Below are 19,485 nucleotides of genomic sequence, written 5' to 3'. Positions count from 1 at the left end.
GAAGAACACCCTTCGAGGTGAACCTTTTGAGGAGACGGGGGGGAACTCCTCCTCTGCTTCCTCCTCCTCTAGAAAGTTCAAGCAGTTTTAGTTTAATCCAGTGACTTTGTATTTGAATGGCTCAGAGCTCTTAGCAGCGCTGCTCGCTTCGCTACCCGGGGTGATGGATGGATGAGGGGGGGGGGGGGGGGGGGGGGGGGGCGGGGCGGAAAATGGGGCAAAGGGGACTGGACAGAATGTGATCAATCAGTCTGTCCTATCGAGACATCATCCGGACGAACTCTGTAACAGAAGGGTAGGAGGATGGAGATCATGAAGAACTACAAATATGGAGGACTTTTACTGACCACTGGGAGGAAAGATAAGAGAGTTTACCTTCGAAGTCAACCAGCCCATCTCCATTCAGGTCCACATCTCTGAGTATGTCTTCCAAGTCTTTAGGACACACCTGCTGAAAATAAATGGCGTGGTAAATTAATGTTTAGAAATGTCCTTTCTCAAATTCTCACCCGCAAGATTTCTAAATGTATCTTGTCTAAAGCCCTAACTGGCCGTCTTAGCCAATAATGCACCTTGGGGTATAACAGCAATAATTAGGGTGTAGCCATAGAAAAGTTATCTAGTATCTGAGAAGCAACGGAACACTCACCTGTTGACCTAGCAGCTTCTTCATTGCCTCTCTCAGTTCAGAGAGGCTTATTGCCCCGTCCCCGTTGGTGTCAAACTGTGTGTTCAGAAGAGATAAAGACCCACCGAACAATAGAAAGGAGAGATATGTCAATAGAAGCTGAGAGCTGACCGCAGCCATCATTTGACTTGCAAAGTGTCTGTCGGGAGTGGCCTACCTCTCTGAAGGCCTCCTTCAACTCCTTTATACCGATCATATCAGCGGTCTCAGCCAGAAGTTTGGGTCCCATTAACTCCACAAAATCTTCAAAATCCACATGTCCACCCACTTCAGAAACAAAGAACATTATTAAGTTGGATGTAATCAGAAAACAGTAACGACCAATGAGCACAATGTTATTAGCATGTTGTTCAATGGTTTGGTATGGAAACCATAGAATGTATAGCCCTAACGATTCATGTTGATTTGCTGGCTCAGTTCGATGAGCTCCATCTCGGTGGGCATGTATCCCATGGTCCTCATGCAGTTCCCGAGGTCTTTACAGCTGATGAAGCCATCTTTGTCCTTATCGAACTCTTTGAAAGCATCCCGCAACTCTGTGGAGCAATCACACAGAGTGGTTGAGAGAGATAATTACTTTTATTTTTGTCAACACTGAATAAATATGGTGAATCTTAAACAAATATTCAATGAATCTATTTGAGTTCTCCATTTTTTCATATAATAATCTAAAATATTGAACATCCCAAACTCTCAAATCTGAAAGAGCTGTTTCTAAAAAATCAAATTTGAGTTGTTTAAATGCTGTGAGTTTGTTTTTGTTCTTCTAAACGCCATTATTTACAACTTAAATTGAAGGAAGCTAAATATTTGCGAATACATTTTTATTGAGACGTTGAAATTGTAGATGAAAACTTGAATTACTAAACATAGCATACCGTCCAGTTCCTCTGGCCTCAGCTCTCGGTCCTGCAATGACATATGAAGAAGGTTTAGAAAAATAATTGAGCTGATAATCTCACACACACACACACACACACACACACACACACACACACACACACACACACACACACACACACACACACACACACACACACACACACACACACAAAACCTTTCATTGGCCTCCCATTATGGACAGTCAACATACTACCCCATAGCTTCGCGACAACCCTAAAGACAAACGGGTAAACCCTTCCATAACAAACAATCTATCTCCGGGCCTGCTTGTGAATCATAGCAGAACACCGTATTGCAAACAAATATCCTAATCGGAATGGACTCTCGCTGGATCTGGGAGCGACGTTTCAGGTACTTCACTGAATGATATTTCCAGGAACCCTATCAAAACAATAACCGAGAAATGCTTCTGTGTGACACCAGTTTGTCTGGGGAGCTTACTATGAAGCCCACCATTAAAGGACACAAAGAGAAGGAGAGAGACACCAGATCCTTCAGAGGGTCAAAGCAGGAGCAAGGCAGAATGTAAACAAAACACAGACTCTGTGACACAACGCTCAGACCCAACTGGAACCACAGACAATGAGAACTCAAAAGGACGAGGGAGCCAAGGCACTCCTAGAAGCTGGCTAGTGTCAATGTAAATAACGTTATTTCAATGAATGAAGAAATATTGGACTTATATATTTGTTATATATCCTAGTAGCGGAGGTACTACTTTCGGAATGTAATAACACGATATTATGTGTTCTTAAAAAGTAAAGTGTTCAAAAACACATGCTCATCTACAACCTGCTCTCCTCCTGGCTCAAAAAAACAGATGGTATTTAGGGGACGGGAAACATCAGAGAAGAGAGAGAACCGGGGCTTTGTGTTTTTTTTGTGAGAGTGTGAAAGAATTTAAAAATCAAGAGGACAAGGTGGAAAGTATGACGTGAGCTGGTCAATAATGAAACAGCTGGCCAAGTTTCCACTCAACCATACCAGTATACCCGTGACGTGGGGGGGACTGCTACCCCATGCTGTCACACAGACCGTAGCACACACACACACACACACACACACACACACGCACACGCACACGCACACACACACACACACACACACACACACACACACACACACACACACACACACACCACACGGTATAACAACGTGACGTTCAGCCTTTTGTGCACTGAAGACGCAGAAGAAATTAATTATGACTTACGCCAACTGAGCAGAGTTTGCTCTGGTTAAAATATTAAAATCTGCCGTCGTCCAAGGTCATGATTGAAACAAGTTTGACAACATATTACTCACGCAAACGTCACTGTGAACTGACAATGAACGGAGGATTTGATTTGTAGACTTGCAACACTGGAAAAACAAAAGCATGGGGTGGTTGAAAATAACAACTCCATATGCTAAACCCAAACGTTTCTTTTTCTAACTTGAGCTACAATAGATAAAAACATGACCATCTAGAGTGGTAATTTACTGTTGAAACAATGGATGGTTGCTCAGCTAGAGGCTGCAGAGCTTAAAACGTTCCTAGAATTAACATTTACTCCACATCTACATTTTCTCCAGATTAAATCACAGAAGATTCAACAGTGACCAGGGGGGAGAAAGATAATGGCTTACCTTCATGAGGAGAGATTCTAGCCCGTTTCCCATAATAATACAAAAATAATAATTATAAAAATAAATCAAATGCTATATTTGCTTTGAGGATCAGTTGAGAGAATAGCAAACTGCAATTTACTCCAATCACTGTGAACTCTAACTCGAGCATGTCCAACACTCGAGAGGGACAGAGAGATGGGGAGGGGGAGAGGGGGGACAGTGCAAGTGGGGGAGAAAGAGGGAGAGCGAGAGCGAGAGAAAGAGAGAGAGAGAGAGAGAGAGAGAGAGAGAGAGAGAGAGAGAGAGAGAGAGAGAGATAATAAAGGGGGAAGGAAAAAGCAACAATGATCGGTGTTGAGAAAGGCTTATAAAATTGCATGGTGAAATAGAAGTAAATCATATCTGGTTGAATATCAAATTTATAAATGGGCTTGGACTTTTCCAAAGCTAATATTTTCCATGATTGCTGTGGCACTTTTCAACCATCTTTGCTTTTGATGTATTGTATGATTCAAAGATACACACAATCTCACATAAGATCATGATAAGCGTCTTAGAGTACCATATTAAGCGCTATATAAATTGTATTTATTATTATTGTTATTATTATCATTCAAACTAAATTGTATGTGGCTCTTTCTTTAAATACCACAAGCAATAACACCTTCTGAAACACACAAAGACACATTCAAGCACACACACGCACGCGCGCGCACACACACACACACACACACACACACACACACACACACACACACACACACACACACACACACACACACACACACACACACACACACACACACACACACACACACACACACACACGGATGCCTAACAATCTATTAACCAGTGCCCTCTGGCTGCAGAACCTGACAAGGTCATAGTGACCTCGCTGACGGGGGAGCTGCTGGGGGGGGAGAGTGAGAGGGTGATAGTACTCAAGGTCAATGCATTCATCCTGTAATTACATTCTGGAGCCCTGTCTGAAAGGCGGATGATGGAGGTGTGTGTGTATGTTTAGGGTTTCCCGTTATTTCAAAAGAAAGGGAAAGCATTTCTGTCCCCTTGGTTCACAAACCAAAACAACAACAAGGTATCATCCTCTTACTAGGTTCTCGTCTCCTAAATCATCTCAGTCACTTATATAGGCCTATAACCCCACCATGGTGTTGTTTGTTTTGTATTAGTACTTGTATTAAATGAGGTCGGTATGTATGATTATCACCTTATGCCCCAATAGTAGGGCTACTGACTGAAACTGAGGGGGACCGCCGTGCAGTTTGGCTTCACATTTGCAACAACTTTTACCCTGAGTAGGCCTACTGTCATTTATTGTTTTGTGTTATTTGAGCACTCTCAAATTCATGGGCTACAGACGCAACGATGCCGGTTTTGTTCGGAGAGACACACATTATGCACATATCAGAGGAAATGCATGAAGTTCTAGGGCAGCATGAATGAATGATGGATGCATAAGCCTGACTTAAACTTACGCCAACGGCCCCCGAACCAGTGCCTTACCTGCCCGAAGAGAGAGTTCAGGACCGTGCGCAGATTTAACCCGATGGTCGAGGATGTGGTGCTGGACCTGCGCGAGCGGCGGCAGGATTGGCTGGAGGACGGCGGTGAGAGGGAAGAGGGGGACGGCGCGCGCCCTTCATCGGGACCACCGCCGCCCGACTCCGCGGGCTCCTGGCGGTCCGTCCGCTTGAAGAACGGCGCCGTGTCGTCGGTCTCGGACAGAGACGGGATCCTGGGGACGGTCCGGACGCTGTGCGTGTAGGACCGCTGCGGTGCGTGAGGCGGCTCATCCCGGTCAGGCCTTCTGCGGTGGTGTCGGTGGGTGCTTCTGGATGCCTTGCAACTCTCTCTTACAAGTCGCTCCTTTTCGCGGGAATCCTGCGGATGGTCCTCCTCCTCCTCCTCCTGGGAAGGAGCGCTGGACACCCGGTGGTGATGCTTTGGGGAGTGGTACCGGTTCCCGTCCCGGGGGGGCGCGGGGTCCCGGTTGCCTGGGGCAGAGTGGTGATACGGGGGTCTCACGTCGCACTGTGCCGACCAGAAGGATTCATCCGCCGGGTGGCCGCTCGCTAGAGCCGCGGGACGGTGGTGGTGGTGGTGATGATGGTGACTCCTGTGGCTCTCGGGCGCGCGATCGAGGTGTGACGAGGGTCCTCTGGTCGATGATTTCAGTAAGGATGTCCTGGATTCAGACTTGGGGAAAGAGGAGCTCATCTCCTACAGTCTTTTGGTTCCTGTGTAGCCTAGTGGTTGGTCTGCATTTACCTGCCGCCAGCTCATCACTGAGCGGTTTCGTGCATCACTGCAGATGCACGGGTGCGCTGCTTGCTTCCCGCGTCCTTCCTCCGCCTGACTGCGCGGCGCGGGTGCGCGCAGCCAGAGCGCCTCGAAGGGCGTGACGCCGCGTACACCTTTCCCTTCATCAGGTCAACAGAGTTGTTGCTTTTCCATACGAGCCACACTGTATAGAGCCAATCGTTAGCCTATCCACACATCTGATCAGAGCGGCTTCTGTTTAGACCCACGGATCAAATCAGAGATGATATATTGGCCAGCCACTACATTAAAGAAATATGCTGTAATTATAGATTTCCAATATAATACAGAATACCCCACACGTACGACATCAGTTACCATATCAATTCAAAGAAAAGTAAATCCTTTTCCTCCATAATAAAACGTTCAGATTATGTCAATCATTTGCCAAATGGATTCATAATTTAAAAGGCTTATTGGAGCGTATTCGATTCAGTCACACAAACGCTTATTATAGGACTAGTTACCATGGTCTATGCAATGTATGAAAGAAAATCAGACTAACATGAGTTACAATCACACTCCTGATTCCTATAATTCATAATCCAGCTGTAAACAAAGGATTGATGCCCTCTTAGGGGGCTCAAGAATCACAGCTTTTATTACAAAGTGAATTGACAGTGCTTTTCTTGTAAGGCCTGATAATGGACATCGTCAAAAATTCAACGCGTTTTAATATTGTAAACAATTTCCATACATTAAGAATACTTGTAAACAGTCTCTATGAATTGATTGGATCTTTTGAGTGATGGGTGGGGAAAATTCAATACACGCATGATTTGATCAATAAGAATTAGGGATCGCCATAACAACTGATTACATCACCGTACAATGCTGCAAAATACCAGATTGAGTTAACGGAAAACACCACTGAACAAGAAAGATATTAACTCACGTTTAAATAATCTACCAATCAACGATCAAAAGCAATGCAATACTGTTTCCGAAAATATTGAGTGAAATGTCATTACTTTTAATAAACAACACCATAGCGACAATAGTTAATATTTCAAAAACATATCAACCGACATTTTTCGTTTGCCTACTGCAAGTACAAACCTGATATCAAATACAACCAAAGTACAAGGGTTTAGTCAAATCTACTAAAAACACTCCTCCTCCTTCTCTTCCACCTCCACCGCCACAAGAGAACAAGGCTGACTCACACAATTTTATCATAAAAATGTGCTTATCTAACCATGCATTGTGAAAGCAGTATCGATTTCTTTTTTCAGAGAGGACATCCGCTATCACCTTCCCGACAGACGGTTCAGATAACGGTGGAGACAGGGGCTATTTTCTGTATGTTACTGAACCGACGGATCATGTTGGAAACATGGGCTGTTTTCTGTACATTTCTGAACAGAGGTAGAGATTTGCGCTATTTTCTGTATGTGAATTGATTCAATCATTACGCAAACACCTCACCCAATGGCCAACAGGATGCCATCAGAATACTGAACCTCAACGTGGGCTCAAAATTCCCAGACCGATTATGGTGTCATTTATGTACTATTATTAGTGGAGTTTTATCATGAAAAGTATAACACATTTTGAAATCCTACAGGCAAGCAGTCATCAAATCTTTTTGATCCCTGTTGGGTTTTCAGGTCGAACCAGTGCCACAATCCACTTGACTATAAACTGTTTATCCTAATATTTATCTGTGCAAAACAACTATTGTGTTAGTTTGTGAAGCACAATGTTGTTGTATTGTGCCAACCAATAGCAAAGGAGCCCGTAGCAAGTGGGACATGTTGAAAGTTGTGTTATAGGAGATTGCATCATCGCAATGTTTTGATTCATTGACAATAAAAAGGTGTATACATAATCGCCTACTCAGCGGACATCGGTCGAATATCTCGTAGCCCTTTCTAAGCGCTAAAGTGTTAGAAAACAATGATCGTCTTCAAGTGTTCAGCCTAGTTTCCTATAGAATCATAGTGTTAGTGATGATGGTTATTCCTTCTCCGAGGGCAACACTGAAGTGAACCGATAACATTTAAATCGTGTCGAACGAACACCCCCCCCCGAAAGACCAATCTGCAGTGTAAAACTGTCGTGCTCGCAATCAACACCGACAAATCTCGTCCATTGCAGCCGTTGAGCTATATACACACACACACGCACCAAAAGGCCATTAACACATCAACTAATATCAATGGGATAATGTTCACAGTTACAGCTGAAAGTGGCTAAAAGGAATATAGTGGTATCACATCTTCAAGAGGCCATTTGGTAGAAATTAAATAATCAAGCAACATACACATCGATAGAGGAGGCCCAATACTTCGCTGGGACGCCTTTGAAGAAGATTGGCGGGCAGGAGCACATCGTACACAGTGGGTCTGAGCGTGCGGGGGGTGGGAGGGGGGGTGAAGCCCCCGCAGGCCCGTTTTCTCGTCGTCAGCAGCAGTCTCTTCCCTGGACCCCGTCTCAGCGACCCGGGGTGAAAATGTAGTCCAGTGCTTGCCGCTCAGCCGCGGCCACGTTGGGATGCCAGAGATCCACCATGAAGACCACCCGGGGGCCGTCCTCTGCAATGCCTGGCCAGAAGCAACACAAAACACTGAGTTCAACTCCCACCCGATGGTTTGTTGCTGCAGCAACATAAGATATAAACTGCAATCACCGGGCTCCACTTTCCTTGTTTATATTCCCTGATTGGAGATATTTCAAGGGGGACCCATTTTGTAGTCTGTACACCCGCCAACAACAACAACTGAAGTGGTTCCCCCACTAATAAAATATGAACCTTCTGATTCCTCTGGCTACACAGAACTCTGTGTATACAATTTTTATTGCATGCTTTTTTTATAGTGTGATGGAACTGTATGTGAATTTATAGTGTATTATAACTGTATGTGATGTAACTGTATGTGATGTAATAGTGTGATATAACTGTATGTGATGTTATATTGTGTTGTAACTGTATGTGATGTAACTGGGATGTTATAGTGTGAAGTAACTACGTGATGTTATATTGTGTTGTAACTGTATGTGATGTAACTGGGATGTCATAGTGTGAAGTAACTCTACGTGATGTTATAGTGTGATGTAACTGTATGTGATGTTATAGTGTGATGTAACTGTATGTGATGTTATAGTGTGATGTAACTGTATGTGATGTTATAGTGTGTTGTAACTGTATATGATGTAACTGGGATGTTATAGTGTGATGTAACTGTATGTGATGATATAGTGTGATGTAACTGTATGTGATGTTATAGTGTGATGTAACTGTATGTGATGTTATAGTGTGATGTAACTGTATGTGATGTTATAGTGTGATGTAACTGTATGTGATGTTATAGTGTGATGTAACTGTATGTGATGTTATAGTGTGATGCAGTGGAGGCTTCTCCAGGGAAGAGAGGGAGGAAGATCCTCCTTAATGCCTATTGACAATTACTTCAGGGTGGACGTTCCTCCCTCAGCCTCCATTGACTCCCATTAATTTCCCCGAAAGTGTTGGCGGCCGGTGAATAACATGGGGTTCAATGGGAGGGAGGAGGAAAGTCCTCCTCTGAGTGGGTTTGACTAGCTAAGGGATGTAGATCGCGTCAACGTCCATTCACGAATAGGCTGGAGCAGAGTATGCTTTGAACCAATAAGCATAAGCCTGGCTTTGGAGCAGCCCGGAGGGAGGGGTTATCCCCTCAAGTTTAGGCTACGAGAACCGACGAACCCGGCGCTCAGTCGTATGCCTCGTTTCCACCGAGCGGTGCGTTTACTGTTCGTTGCGGTAGTTTGTGTCTCTGTTCCGTTTCCGTCGAGTGGTGCCTGGTGCGGTTCGGTTCGCTTATATCAGCGTTTCCACCGGCAAAAGTTGGGCACGGTTCCGAAATAAACGCGCTGAGCCTGCATATTTTTCGACACTCCTCCGTTGGATTACCAAGCCGTCTGAAAGGATGGCGAAAATGTGGAGCTACACACGCCGTTATTCTGAAATCAATTAAAAAATATCCCGTTTGGTATGACCCTGATATCTTTGCCACACAAACAGCGAGGAGGATTGTCTTGATCTATAAATTAATGAATCTTAATTGGTTTAACACCATGACCAACATTGAAACATCCATTAACATCCACACTTGCCTCAAACAATGTTAGGCTTACAGCCTAGGTAAATAGTTGTGAAATAATGTTCTTGTTGTTCTTTTAGTTACTCAGACCGTTCTATTTGATATTGTGGAAGGACGTGATTCAGAGCATGATGCATTTTAAATGTTATAGTGTGATGTGACTGTGATTTTATAGTGCGATGTAACTGTATGTGATGTAACTGGGATCTTATAGTGTGATGTAACTGGACGTGATGTTAGTGTGATGTAGCTTTATGTGATTCACTGATGTTATAGTGTGATGTTACTGTATGTGATGTTATAGTGTGATGTTACTGTATGGGACGTTAAAATGTGATGTAACTGGGATGATAGAGTGATGTAACTGTATATGATGTTATAGTGATGTAACTCTACGAGATGTAATAGTGCGAGGTAAATGTATGTGATGTTATAGAGTGATGTAAATGGCAGTACCCTCGTGGAAGGCTCGGTGGAGGAAGGAGTCGTCAAAGAGCAGGCAGCTCCCCTCGGACCAGCACTGCGGCTCCCCCCCGACCACCAGCTCGCAGGCAGAGGGCACGCGGAGACCTAGCAGCACGTCACACACACACACACACACACACACACACACACACACACACACACACACACACACACACACACACACACACACACACACACACACACACACACACACACACACACACACACACACACACACATCACACGTTAGAGGTCACGCTGAGACCTGGCAGCACGTAACACACACACACACACACATCCCACATTAGAGGTCACTCTGAGACCTAGTAGCACATAGTCCACACACATCACACCTCAGGGGTCACTCGTAACGTTCAAACAACGCTGGGCTTGGAAGTTTTGCACAATGAAAAATTGATAGGATTGAGTGACGGAAGACAATCTTTTTCATGAGAATGGGAGAAACATGTCTTTAAAATAATAATAATAATACATATAATATATAAATATATAATAATAATATAATACTCAATACTATTCGAATGAAAACAAAACAGCATTGCACTCAAGCTATTCTGAAACGATTCAAAGCGGTACTGTTAATAGATATTGATTGAATCGAACAAACATAAGATGCCCTTTGTTCATTGCATCACCAGAGTCCCCAGGGTGCAGCTGGTTTGAGCTTACCCAGGTGGCAGCGCAGCCGCACGTTGGTGGGCCCGTAGTGCTCCGAGATCAGGGCGCCGGGCGACAGCACCGAGAAGCAGGCGTTCCCGAACACGTTGTTAGCGATGAAGGTGCGCAGCTGCCCCAGCACCCTCCAGGCGCGGGGGCACCTCCGGGCGTTGAGCGCCAGCGGCGTGCCCTGGTTCACCAGGTAGTAGGTCCACCACTGGCCGTGGGGGGTGCTGTTGGCCTTCCAGCCGGGGGGCAGGGGGGAGCCGCTGCGGACGGGGGGCTGGTTGTACACGTTCCCGAACTCGGCCAGCAGGGCGGGGAAGCTGCGCTCCAGCAGCTCCACGTCGTGCTTCTGGGCGTCGCGGGAGAAGAAGGGGGCGGAGGGCAGGTCGGGCAGGAAGAACACCTCGGGCCGCTGGATGGTGGGCCGGCTGGAGAGGTACCGGCCCTGGTCGCGCACCCCCTTGTGCACACGGCCCATGCCCGACCAGGTGTAGCGCTTGGCGTACTCCTGGAGGCTGTGGTACAGCCGCTGGTTCAGGCCCTCGCCGGGGGCGGTGCAGCGGAAGCACTCGGCCGACTGGCAGTAGGCCAGACCGTTCTGCTCGTCCAGCGAGCCCGGCGGCGCCTTGGCCCCGCCCGCCGCCTCCGCGCCGCCCAGGACGCCGGCCCGTAGGTGGCCGGACTCGGCGCCGTAGCGGCCGCGCAGGGGGCTGGAGCCGTGCTCCCGGCCCACCCGGTAGCAGTACCACAGGAAGAGCAGCAGCAGGCAGGCCGCCGTGCCCACAGCGCTCGACTCGCAGTCCCGTATGGACTGCATCCCGTCGGCCACCAGCTCCCGCACCCTTCCCAGTGACCACTCCATCTGGGCTCCTCCAGAGAGCACTCCTCTTGCTGCAGGTGGGTGGGTGGGAGGTGGGGGGAACGGACCAGTCTCTCCTCTACTCCCCCTGCACCTTACAAAGCCCCGTAGTAGGACCTCTGCAAGCACAGTCTAAAGCACTTGGTACCGGACGCTTTCCTCCTGCACAGACTGGGGTAATGGGAGCTGGCTCTCTGGCTGCTGCTGCGGGCTCCTAACATTTCAGCACGCTGGAACTGGGGGAAGGTCCGTGTTTTTTCCCCCCTCTTCCCTGTGCGGCGTCTGGCTGCTTGTGCTGCTCCCTCTCGCGTCCTTCTAGACAAATGCAGACAGACGCTGCATCTTAGGGCATCTGGAGTCTGAGAAGAGAAAGGGAGTGGAGAGCACAGCGGGCTGAAGTGATGCTACATGCTGAAACTGACATGGGTAGTGTCTGCATAAAGTGAGCCTCAGTATACACACACCCACCCACACACATCCAACCACACACATCTCATGATCAGTCGTGTCCAATGGGTCTGATTAGGAACCATGTTCCACCTACAATTCAAGAGAACACACACACACACACACACACACACACACACACACACACACACACACACACACACACACACACACACACACACACACACACACACACACACACACACACACACACACACACACACACACACACACACAATCTTAAATGCCGGAAGCTCTCCCACACACTTTATAGTTAGAAATAACTGCACACTGGATTCGAATACACACACACACACACACACACACACACACACACACACACACACACACACACACACACACACACACACACACACACACACAGGGAACTGTGTAAAACCATGAGTCATGCGAGCACAGCATCCGACTTAAAAATAAAAGTAGAATACATAGCTACAGTTTAGGCATTCGATAGAGAATGGAACAAGCATAGGTTTAAACCCCCAGTGGTAATCCAAACATAAACAACGCGCAAATATGCATTTATTTGCTACAGACATTCATTGGTGGCACGTCAGCAGGCCAGGGGGCTCCGTATTCGGGGGCTGGGAATGGGTGGACCCTGCTGAACTGCAGGACATTAAATCGGGTTGCTGCCTACCTTTGTTGAACGAATTACATATATTATCACGGATAAGGCTGTGTCATTACGTCACGCATAAAGCATAAGCACGGTGTCGTTTCCAATGCGTCAACAACGTGCAACCACAACTCCACCACGCTACGTTATCGATCCTGACCAAAAAAGGGTCGGCGATGCTGAACCACGAACGGATCCTACTGGACAGCAGCACGATGCCCACCAACAACACCACAACCCGTCCACCCAGGACATCGCTCCAGGACACACCGTCACGTTACACAACACGTCAGCCCAAGACGAATAATGTAAAACGACCACTGTTTGATCATCGCCGACCTTCACCATCACATATGCGAACTATTCACAAGGCGATCAAACAAGTAACACCGTCTACAGAGCTGCAGTGCTTCGCTGTGGGGTGTTTGTCGGGCACAGACGCACAACCTCCCCCGTCGTTAAGAGACAAGGGAAGACACAAAGTGTGCTACAGAGACGAGCAAAAACATGAGGATCTCTTCCGTTGAAGGAATCTAAACATTGCGATACGTTATATCTGACGAGACATACCTCCTCAGCAGTCGTGAACTCAGCCCTGTCGATTTTCTGATGCATAGACGAGTCGTAACGAAACAAATATTCGTAGTGATGGACAAGATCGAAGCTTTCCGAAACACTGTCGAAATGTAGGGGACGGTTCGGCGCTATGAACCGTTTGACAACTCATCTCACTGATGACATCTGCTGGACGTCCAATCACTACACCGTCTGCCTGTTCCGAAACGGGCGAACGACGCGAAACGAACCTGCAACAGAGTGGCGTAAGGTAAGGGGGCGTGACTTGTAGCGGGGGGCGTGACTGGTAGCACACAGAACCACGCGAGATGTGGTTGGCAAGGGAACTGGGTTAATCTGCAGTGTGTTCATCCCCCAAAGGATGTTCTGAAGGTATGTTTGGAGCATAGGAAGAGTCATTTTAAAGGAAAGAAGATGGTTATGTGTAAAAGCAGAGACAATGGGCTTCCACAATTTATTATAGTCATAGTTAGGATAAGGTGGACATAGCAAGTCAAACCATGGAAAAAGCAGCGTAGGCTATAGTATAGAATAACAAATCATTGAGCAATAATTAAGCTAGGGCCTACCTCAAACAATTTATATAAAGTATCTGGCAAAAGTATTGGGTCCTTAGTGAAACAGGCTACTAGAAAGCAAAATCATGAAACTTCACATCAGAAGGAATTGGCAGGGATCATAGAGAAGAAGGTGGCATAACCGGTTAGGACAAACAGGGCTAAATCAAACACTACATATAGTTGGAAAACACACAACATGAGTATGCAAATTAAGGAGACTGCAGAGCACGTGTTGCTGCGATGCAGAAGGTTCTCCACAGAGCAAGATACGATGTTGGAAATATAGCAATTTGTCACCGCAGATTATTTTAGGAAAGCAATTTGAACACATAATGACTTCTATGAAAGAGACCGGTTTAACTGATAGGCCCTATAGACCCTAAACTTGGGGCATTCCATAAAAACATATTCCAAATGGAAAATAAATCAGCACGAAAAAAAAAAAAAAAACTTAAAGGGGGAGAAAACAATCCACCTGAAAGGCAGAAATTCAGATGAAAACAAAAAAGGTACTATTCACTGACGGTTAACAGGTGTGATGCAGCGGTATGTTCCCGTTGCGACATGCGTCTCCGCCCCCCGGGGGCGCACGTGTCACTCGCTTCTCCAAACATGCGGGGGAAAAGATGTCATGTGTCATTCCTTATGAAGGGAAGACTAAGAGAAGAGTTGTGTTTTAAAGAGCGTGAATTAAAGATATTCTTCTTTTTCTCATATTCTCAATCCTAAACCCTTTAAACACCTAGGCATTGTTCGCATTAAAATATCTAAAACCGACGAGACCTATGTTACGAGACGGCTCGCCACAGCGATGACGCTCACCATTACGCGTGTTCCTGACAGAGACCGTTCATGTGCACTGCGTTGGGAATAGGATCAGTTTCAAGTTTAAACGCCCTTATTTCATTGTAGCCAATCACCTAGCCTACTCTCCTTTTGCTTTTATTTAGGCTATGAGAAGCAACTTGTATTGCCAACGTATGGTAGGCTACACTTCCCCTTATCTAGAGCTGGTTTACCAGTAGGCCTACTCAACGTTTAAAACTGAGAAAAGTCGTTGCCAACAGACGGTTACAACGTAAATCAATAGCAAAATATGTGACATGATGGTTGATTATTTTATATTAAAGAGCCCATGCCATTAAAATCACATTTTTCCTATTGTTTATTAAATAACATAGGTCTGAATAAGTTTGTGAGCTGTGGTAAGTTTGAAATCTATGCAGTTTGTCTGCTGAATGCAATAGGCAATGAAAGGAAAAAGGCAGAAGAAATGAGCCGATCTGGATAAGGTGACACTGTGACGTAGCGTTGTCAAATTATTATTCATGGCCCTGCCCACTTGGTTGGTTCGTAACCACCCACAAGAATTCTGAAGGAGTCGTGATTGAGCTAGTGCTAAATGCTAATACGTGTACGGTAGTTGCTTAGTTCGTAGTAACAGGCTAGTTACAGAATTTTGAATGCAATGGCAGAAGGACATCGAACTACATGAACTGCGACATGCTGCCTGCCGCCGGTTGCCGCGAGGCACCACCGCCGCGAAGCACGCGCCGGCAGCAGGCAGCAGGCAGCAGGCAGCGCACGGTTCTGTCTACTACAGATTGATGTGGAAGTGGAAGAACCAGAGACGTCGGAGAACCCGACGAAGTCCTTTGTGATTCATTATATCGTCTCGACGTGCACACAGCTTTTGGCCGTGATAATATGTATTATTTGATATAGATATCTATGTATTATATGATATTATTTAGATATAGAGCTCCAGGACTGTAACGCAAGTGTTGTACACTTCCTTGTTATTTGGATAACCGTTCTGCTGTTGGTGTGATGGCGCATAACACGTCGGACTCTCGTCTCTGGTATTTCTACAACGAGACTCGTAGTGGGGGTTATCTCAGCCATGGTTGAGAATGAATTGGGGGAAAGGAACTTTGGCTTTGACTCCCTGAAGTAGGCTACATGAACCACGACATGGAGGAGAAAGGGATTGTTGGCCGCGAATGTATCCCGCTTGAGCCCTGCTTCCCGCCGCCTCGGCAGCGGTCAGCGCTAATCACCGTATCCTGAAGCCGAGGCGGTGGTCCATCGGCAGCGAGGCTTCGGCGGGAGACGACCGCGGTCAACAATCCCTTTCTCCTCCATGTCGTGGGTCATGACTTCAGGGAGTCAAAGCCAAAGTTCCTTTTCCCCAATTCATTCTCAACCATGGCTGAGATAACCCCCACTACGAGTCTCGTTGTAGAAATACCAGAGACGAGAGTCCGACGTGTTATGCGCCATCACACCAACAGCAGAACGGTTATCCAAATAACAAGGAAGTGTACAACACTTGCGTTACAGTCCTGGAGCTCTATATCTAAATAATATCATATAATACATAGATATCTATATCAAATAATACATATTATCACGGCCAAAAGCTGTGTGCGCGTCCAGACGATATAATGAATCACAAAGGACTTCGTCGGGTTCTCCGACGTCTCTGGTTCTTCCACTTCCACATCAATCTGAAGTAGACGCGGTCGTTTGAGATTCATAATAACCTATCGTCTGGAGGCTCACACAGCTTTTGGCCGTGATAATATATATTATATATTATATGATATAGATATCTATGTATAATATGGGTTTCTAAGAGCCATTGCGATACATCCACCGTAAACAGAGCGCATGGTACCGTGGCTACAAGCTGCTCAGGCCCAGGTGATAATATATATTCTATATTATATGATATAGATATGTATAATATGGGTTTCTACGAGCCATTGCGATACATCCACCGTAAACAGAGCGCATGGTACTGTCAGTGGCTACAAGCTGCTCAGGGCCACACCCCCACCCCCCTCCTTGACCTGCCTTGACACGCCCACAGAAACAGCGCGTTTGGGGGAAGCTCAATGTGCGACTGTTTCGGAGTGACTGTAACTCTGCACCACGGCTGAATTTCGGGGACCTCTTTGAATACTGTGTTTGTGGCCCACTAATACCTATATTAAAGCATCATAAAATAGAATGGCATGGGATCTTTAAGTAAAACGTTAACGTTCCGCCATGTTCATGCGCGTCACTAGTAGACCATACGTCACTAACGGAGCATCTCTGTTATCAAAATCCAGCCCCAGTTGCCGAATAGGATGTAGAATCTAAGAGCGTCATGAGGTGTGTCGTTCACGATAACTTTCCGACGTCGTGGAAATGTATTCCCCATAATTTCCAGCGATGTGAATTCAATGCACCATTAATCCCTATCTTCCGGGAAATACGGGAAACACGTGAGGAAGGAATTCTTAATTTGAAATTTTCAAACGCATGAAGCACCATTCAAACACCAATGAAGCACCGCTTGTTGATGTGTATGGAATCAAATAAGGGCCAACACTATTGTGTGTGTAACACCTATGTGTGAAAACATTTTTTGTGAATGCATTCAAATGTGTGAATTTGTTAACTATATTTCAACAAAGCTATTTAACTTGCAGTTGCACGTCAAAGGTTTGAACCTACACATTTTTATTTAGTTACACATAAGCGTTTTTTAGCTGCACATCAGGTTTTCCCACATTTCAAAGGGGTGCGCAGATAAACATATCCTTTGTCTATCCAAGAAGGCAAATCATTTCACTATCCAATCATGGAGCCAGGGGTGCAAGTCTTTCTAGCAGCCTTTTCTTGCAACATGCCAAGGTGTAGATCATCTGGGGCCAGTCACTCAAATGTGATCATAATGAATACAATCAGATTAACTCATGATAAATAGCCTGCTAATAAAAACTGGAATATCTCTTGAGACACATACTTAGATACATCAGAGTCTTCAGGGTCGAGGTCAGCTTCTGAATCTAACGTTATTTGGTGAGCAGCGGCCTGGTACACACGCTGTTAAGAGAACATTTGCTACTGTGATGGATTCAAGAAAGGGCCTAGATTGGTGATGTGTGCTTCATGTTGCCATACAATGAACGTGGCATTGAATTGATAAAGTTAGCTATTTAGTTTAGGTGTTTTTCAGCGACTAGAGATATAGGCCCGCCTGATCTGCACACATCCTGTAAAAACGTTAGCGAGAAGTAATACATTAGCATTTCACTGAACAAAATACTCTGGGTATTTCCTTTCAAAGAGAAATTTTACCTCACTTTAATTCTAAAGAATATTCAGACATTAAAAGGAGAATGTACATTTATATATTAGGGCCACATCGAAAGTTGTTAATACATTAGCTATTTACTGAACAAAATACCCTGGTCTGTTTAAACATTCATTCCTTTTCATAATGTGATGGCATGGTAGCCTATTGGGATGATTTATTGTCACATGAAGCAATGACAGCAGTACCACGCAGCGTGGGCAATTGGGACATCATAAATCCACAGAGATCCATGTAGATTAATCTTTCCTGAAATGTTTGATTGATTGACTATCACATCTGGTTATGGGGTTTATAGGATATAGGGGGTTAACCCCAGGCCCCAGGGCTGTCATCGCTCTGTCAGAGAGCGGTGCCTATGTTGTTGGCCAGATCTTCACAGTCTAAAATGTCAGGGGTCTTCACTATAGCCTCCCAGTCAATATCTGGGTCTGGACAAAATAGGGTTTGCTTAAATTACAAAATCTTGTGAAAATGCAGATGTAGTGAAATGTACGCAATCAAACATTGCCAGGCAACAGACAAATTATCTCTAAATGGATCGATGTGGATTTATGACGTCCCATTTGCCCAAGCTGTGTGGTATTGCTGTCCTTGCGATTCGTCATGTGACAATAAATCATCCCAATAGGGTACCGAGCCATCACATTAGACTAGGAATGAATGTTTAAACAGGCTAGGGCATTTCGTTCAGTGAATGGCTAATGTATTACCAACCTTCTATGTGGCCCTAATATATGAATGTACATTCCCCTTTCAATGTCTGAACATACTTAAGAATGAATAGTGAATTGCTCTTTGAAAGGATGTTACTTATGTACTTATAATGTCATCATTATATCATATCAGTGGCATATCATATGGTCCTACAATTAAAATAATATTGTTTATTGCAATTATTTCCAGGGCAATATATAATTTATCAATATATTAAAGTGGATGATGGTATTCATTGTAAAATGAAGGTCACTGTCTATCCTACAATGTCGTGTGACTAAAGTGCAATTTGCCTACTTAGACAAGTCTGGTTGGGTTTAAATACTTATGGCCCATAGCAGAATGAATGGATAAGAAATAACCACCCTCTTCCATAGATTACTGATGGAGGAACCGATGACGCTTGTTGCCGTGACATAAACCAACTCAGTAAACTGAACGGAGATTTTGTGTGGGTGGTGACAGGCCTTGAATAAAATCATGTGACTAATAAACTACTTTTGTGGTTGGAAGAAGACCTCTCAAGATATTATTTTCATATTAACATGCCTTAGTAGTATTGTAACGTTTGCCGTCAACATCTTTCTCAGCTCAGCTGCCTGTTCCACGACTAGAGACTGAACTCTGCTGGTGCATGATGTGCACTACAATACATCACCTCAATACAGAATCTCCATTTAAGTTTAACGTCATGGGAGAAATTGACTGTAGGTTTAAAGAAAATAAAAGCATTATCTTGCCTACATGAATTAAATAAATGTGG

General features: G+C 45.2%; 2 protein-coding genes across 5 annotated transcripts; both read right to left on the bottom strand.

The window, feature by feature from the left end:
* Window positions 1–197: 197 nt before the first annotated feature.
* cabp1a (calcium binding protein 1a) lies at window positions 198–3,332 on the bottom strand. Of its 4 annotated transcripts, none has more exons than XM_056592940.1 (8): window positions 3,218–3,332; window positions 2,894–2,950; window positions 1,567–1,597; window positions 1,081–1,224; window positions 846–955; window positions 650–724; window positions 376–451; window positions 198–282 (listed from the first exon to the last, which is right to left on the bottom strand). In XM_056592940.1, exons 1-8 carry the CDS (start codon window positions 3,248–3,250, stop codon window positions 257–259), a joined length of 552 nt encoding a protein of 183 aa, XP_056448915.1. In that variant the 5' UTR covers window positions 3,251–3,332; the 3' UTR covers window positions 198–256. The 4 variants fall into 4 exon arrangements, with proteins under 4 accessions (XP_056448915.1, XP_056448916.1, XP_056448913.1 ...); XM_056592941.1 differs by having other exon boundaries at window positions 376–448; XM_056592938.1 differs by lacking the exon at window positions 198–282 and having other exon boundaries at window positions 301–451.
* A 1,898-nt stretch (window positions 3,333–5,230) lies between these two features.
* On the bottom strand, window positions 5,231–13,529 carry asphd2 (aspartate beta-hydroxylase domain containing 2). The gene is made up of 4 exons (XM_056592937.1): window positions 13,290–13,529; window positions 10,780–11,991; window positions 10,081–10,194; window positions 5,231–8,085 (listed from the first exon to the last, which is right to left on the bottom strand). The coding sequence occupies exons 2-4, from the start codon at window positions 11,633–11,635 to the stop codon at window positions 7,976–7,978; spliced, it is 1,080 nt and encodes a 359-aa protein (XP_056448912.1). The 5' UTR covers window positions 11,636–11,991; window positions 13,290–13,529; the 3' UTR covers window positions 5,231–7,975.
* Between the last annotated feature and the right edge of the window lie 5,956 nt (window positions 13,530–19,485).

This window comes from Gadus chalcogrammus, chromosome 6 (genome assembly GCF_026213295.1).
Source record: "Gadus chalcogrammus isolate NIFS_2021 chromosome 6, NIFS_Gcha_1.0, whole genome shotgun sequence".
Taxonomy (NCBI): domain Eukaryota; kingdom Metazoa; phylum Chordata; class Actinopteri; order Gadiformes; family Gadidae; genus Gadus; species Gadus chalcogrammus.
The sequence above is the reverse complement of the archived record's forward strand: the minus strand, read 5'-3'. Positions and strand labels throughout refer to the sequence as shown.

Bases quoted from the DNA above. Each gene is read 5' to 3' on its own strand.
- cabp1a (XM_056592938.1), bottom strand. From the start codon at position 3,250: ATGGGAAACGGGCTAGAATCTCTCCTCATGAAG. The intron at 1,598-2,893 runs GTGAGTAATATG...ATGTCATTGCAG, and splicing joins CAGTTCACAGTGACGTTTGC to GACCGAGAGCTGAGGCCAGA. The intron at 452-649 runs GTGAGTGTTCCG...ATTTATTTTCAG, and splicing joins AGAAGCTGCTAGGTCAACAG to CAGGTGTGTCCTAAAGACTT.
- asphd2 (XM_056592937.1), bottom strand. From the start codon at position 11,635: ATGGAGTGGTCACTGGGAAGGGTGCGGGAGCTGGTGGCCGACGGGATG. The intron at 10,195-10,779 runs GTAAGCTCAAAC...ACGTGCTGCTAG, and splicing joins GCGGCTGCGCTGCCACCTGG to GTCTCCGCGTGCCCTCTGCC. The intron at 8,086-10,080 runs GTACTGCCATTT...GCTTCTGGCCAG, and splicing joins CCACCGAGCCTTCCACGAGG to GCATTGCAGAGGACGGCCCC.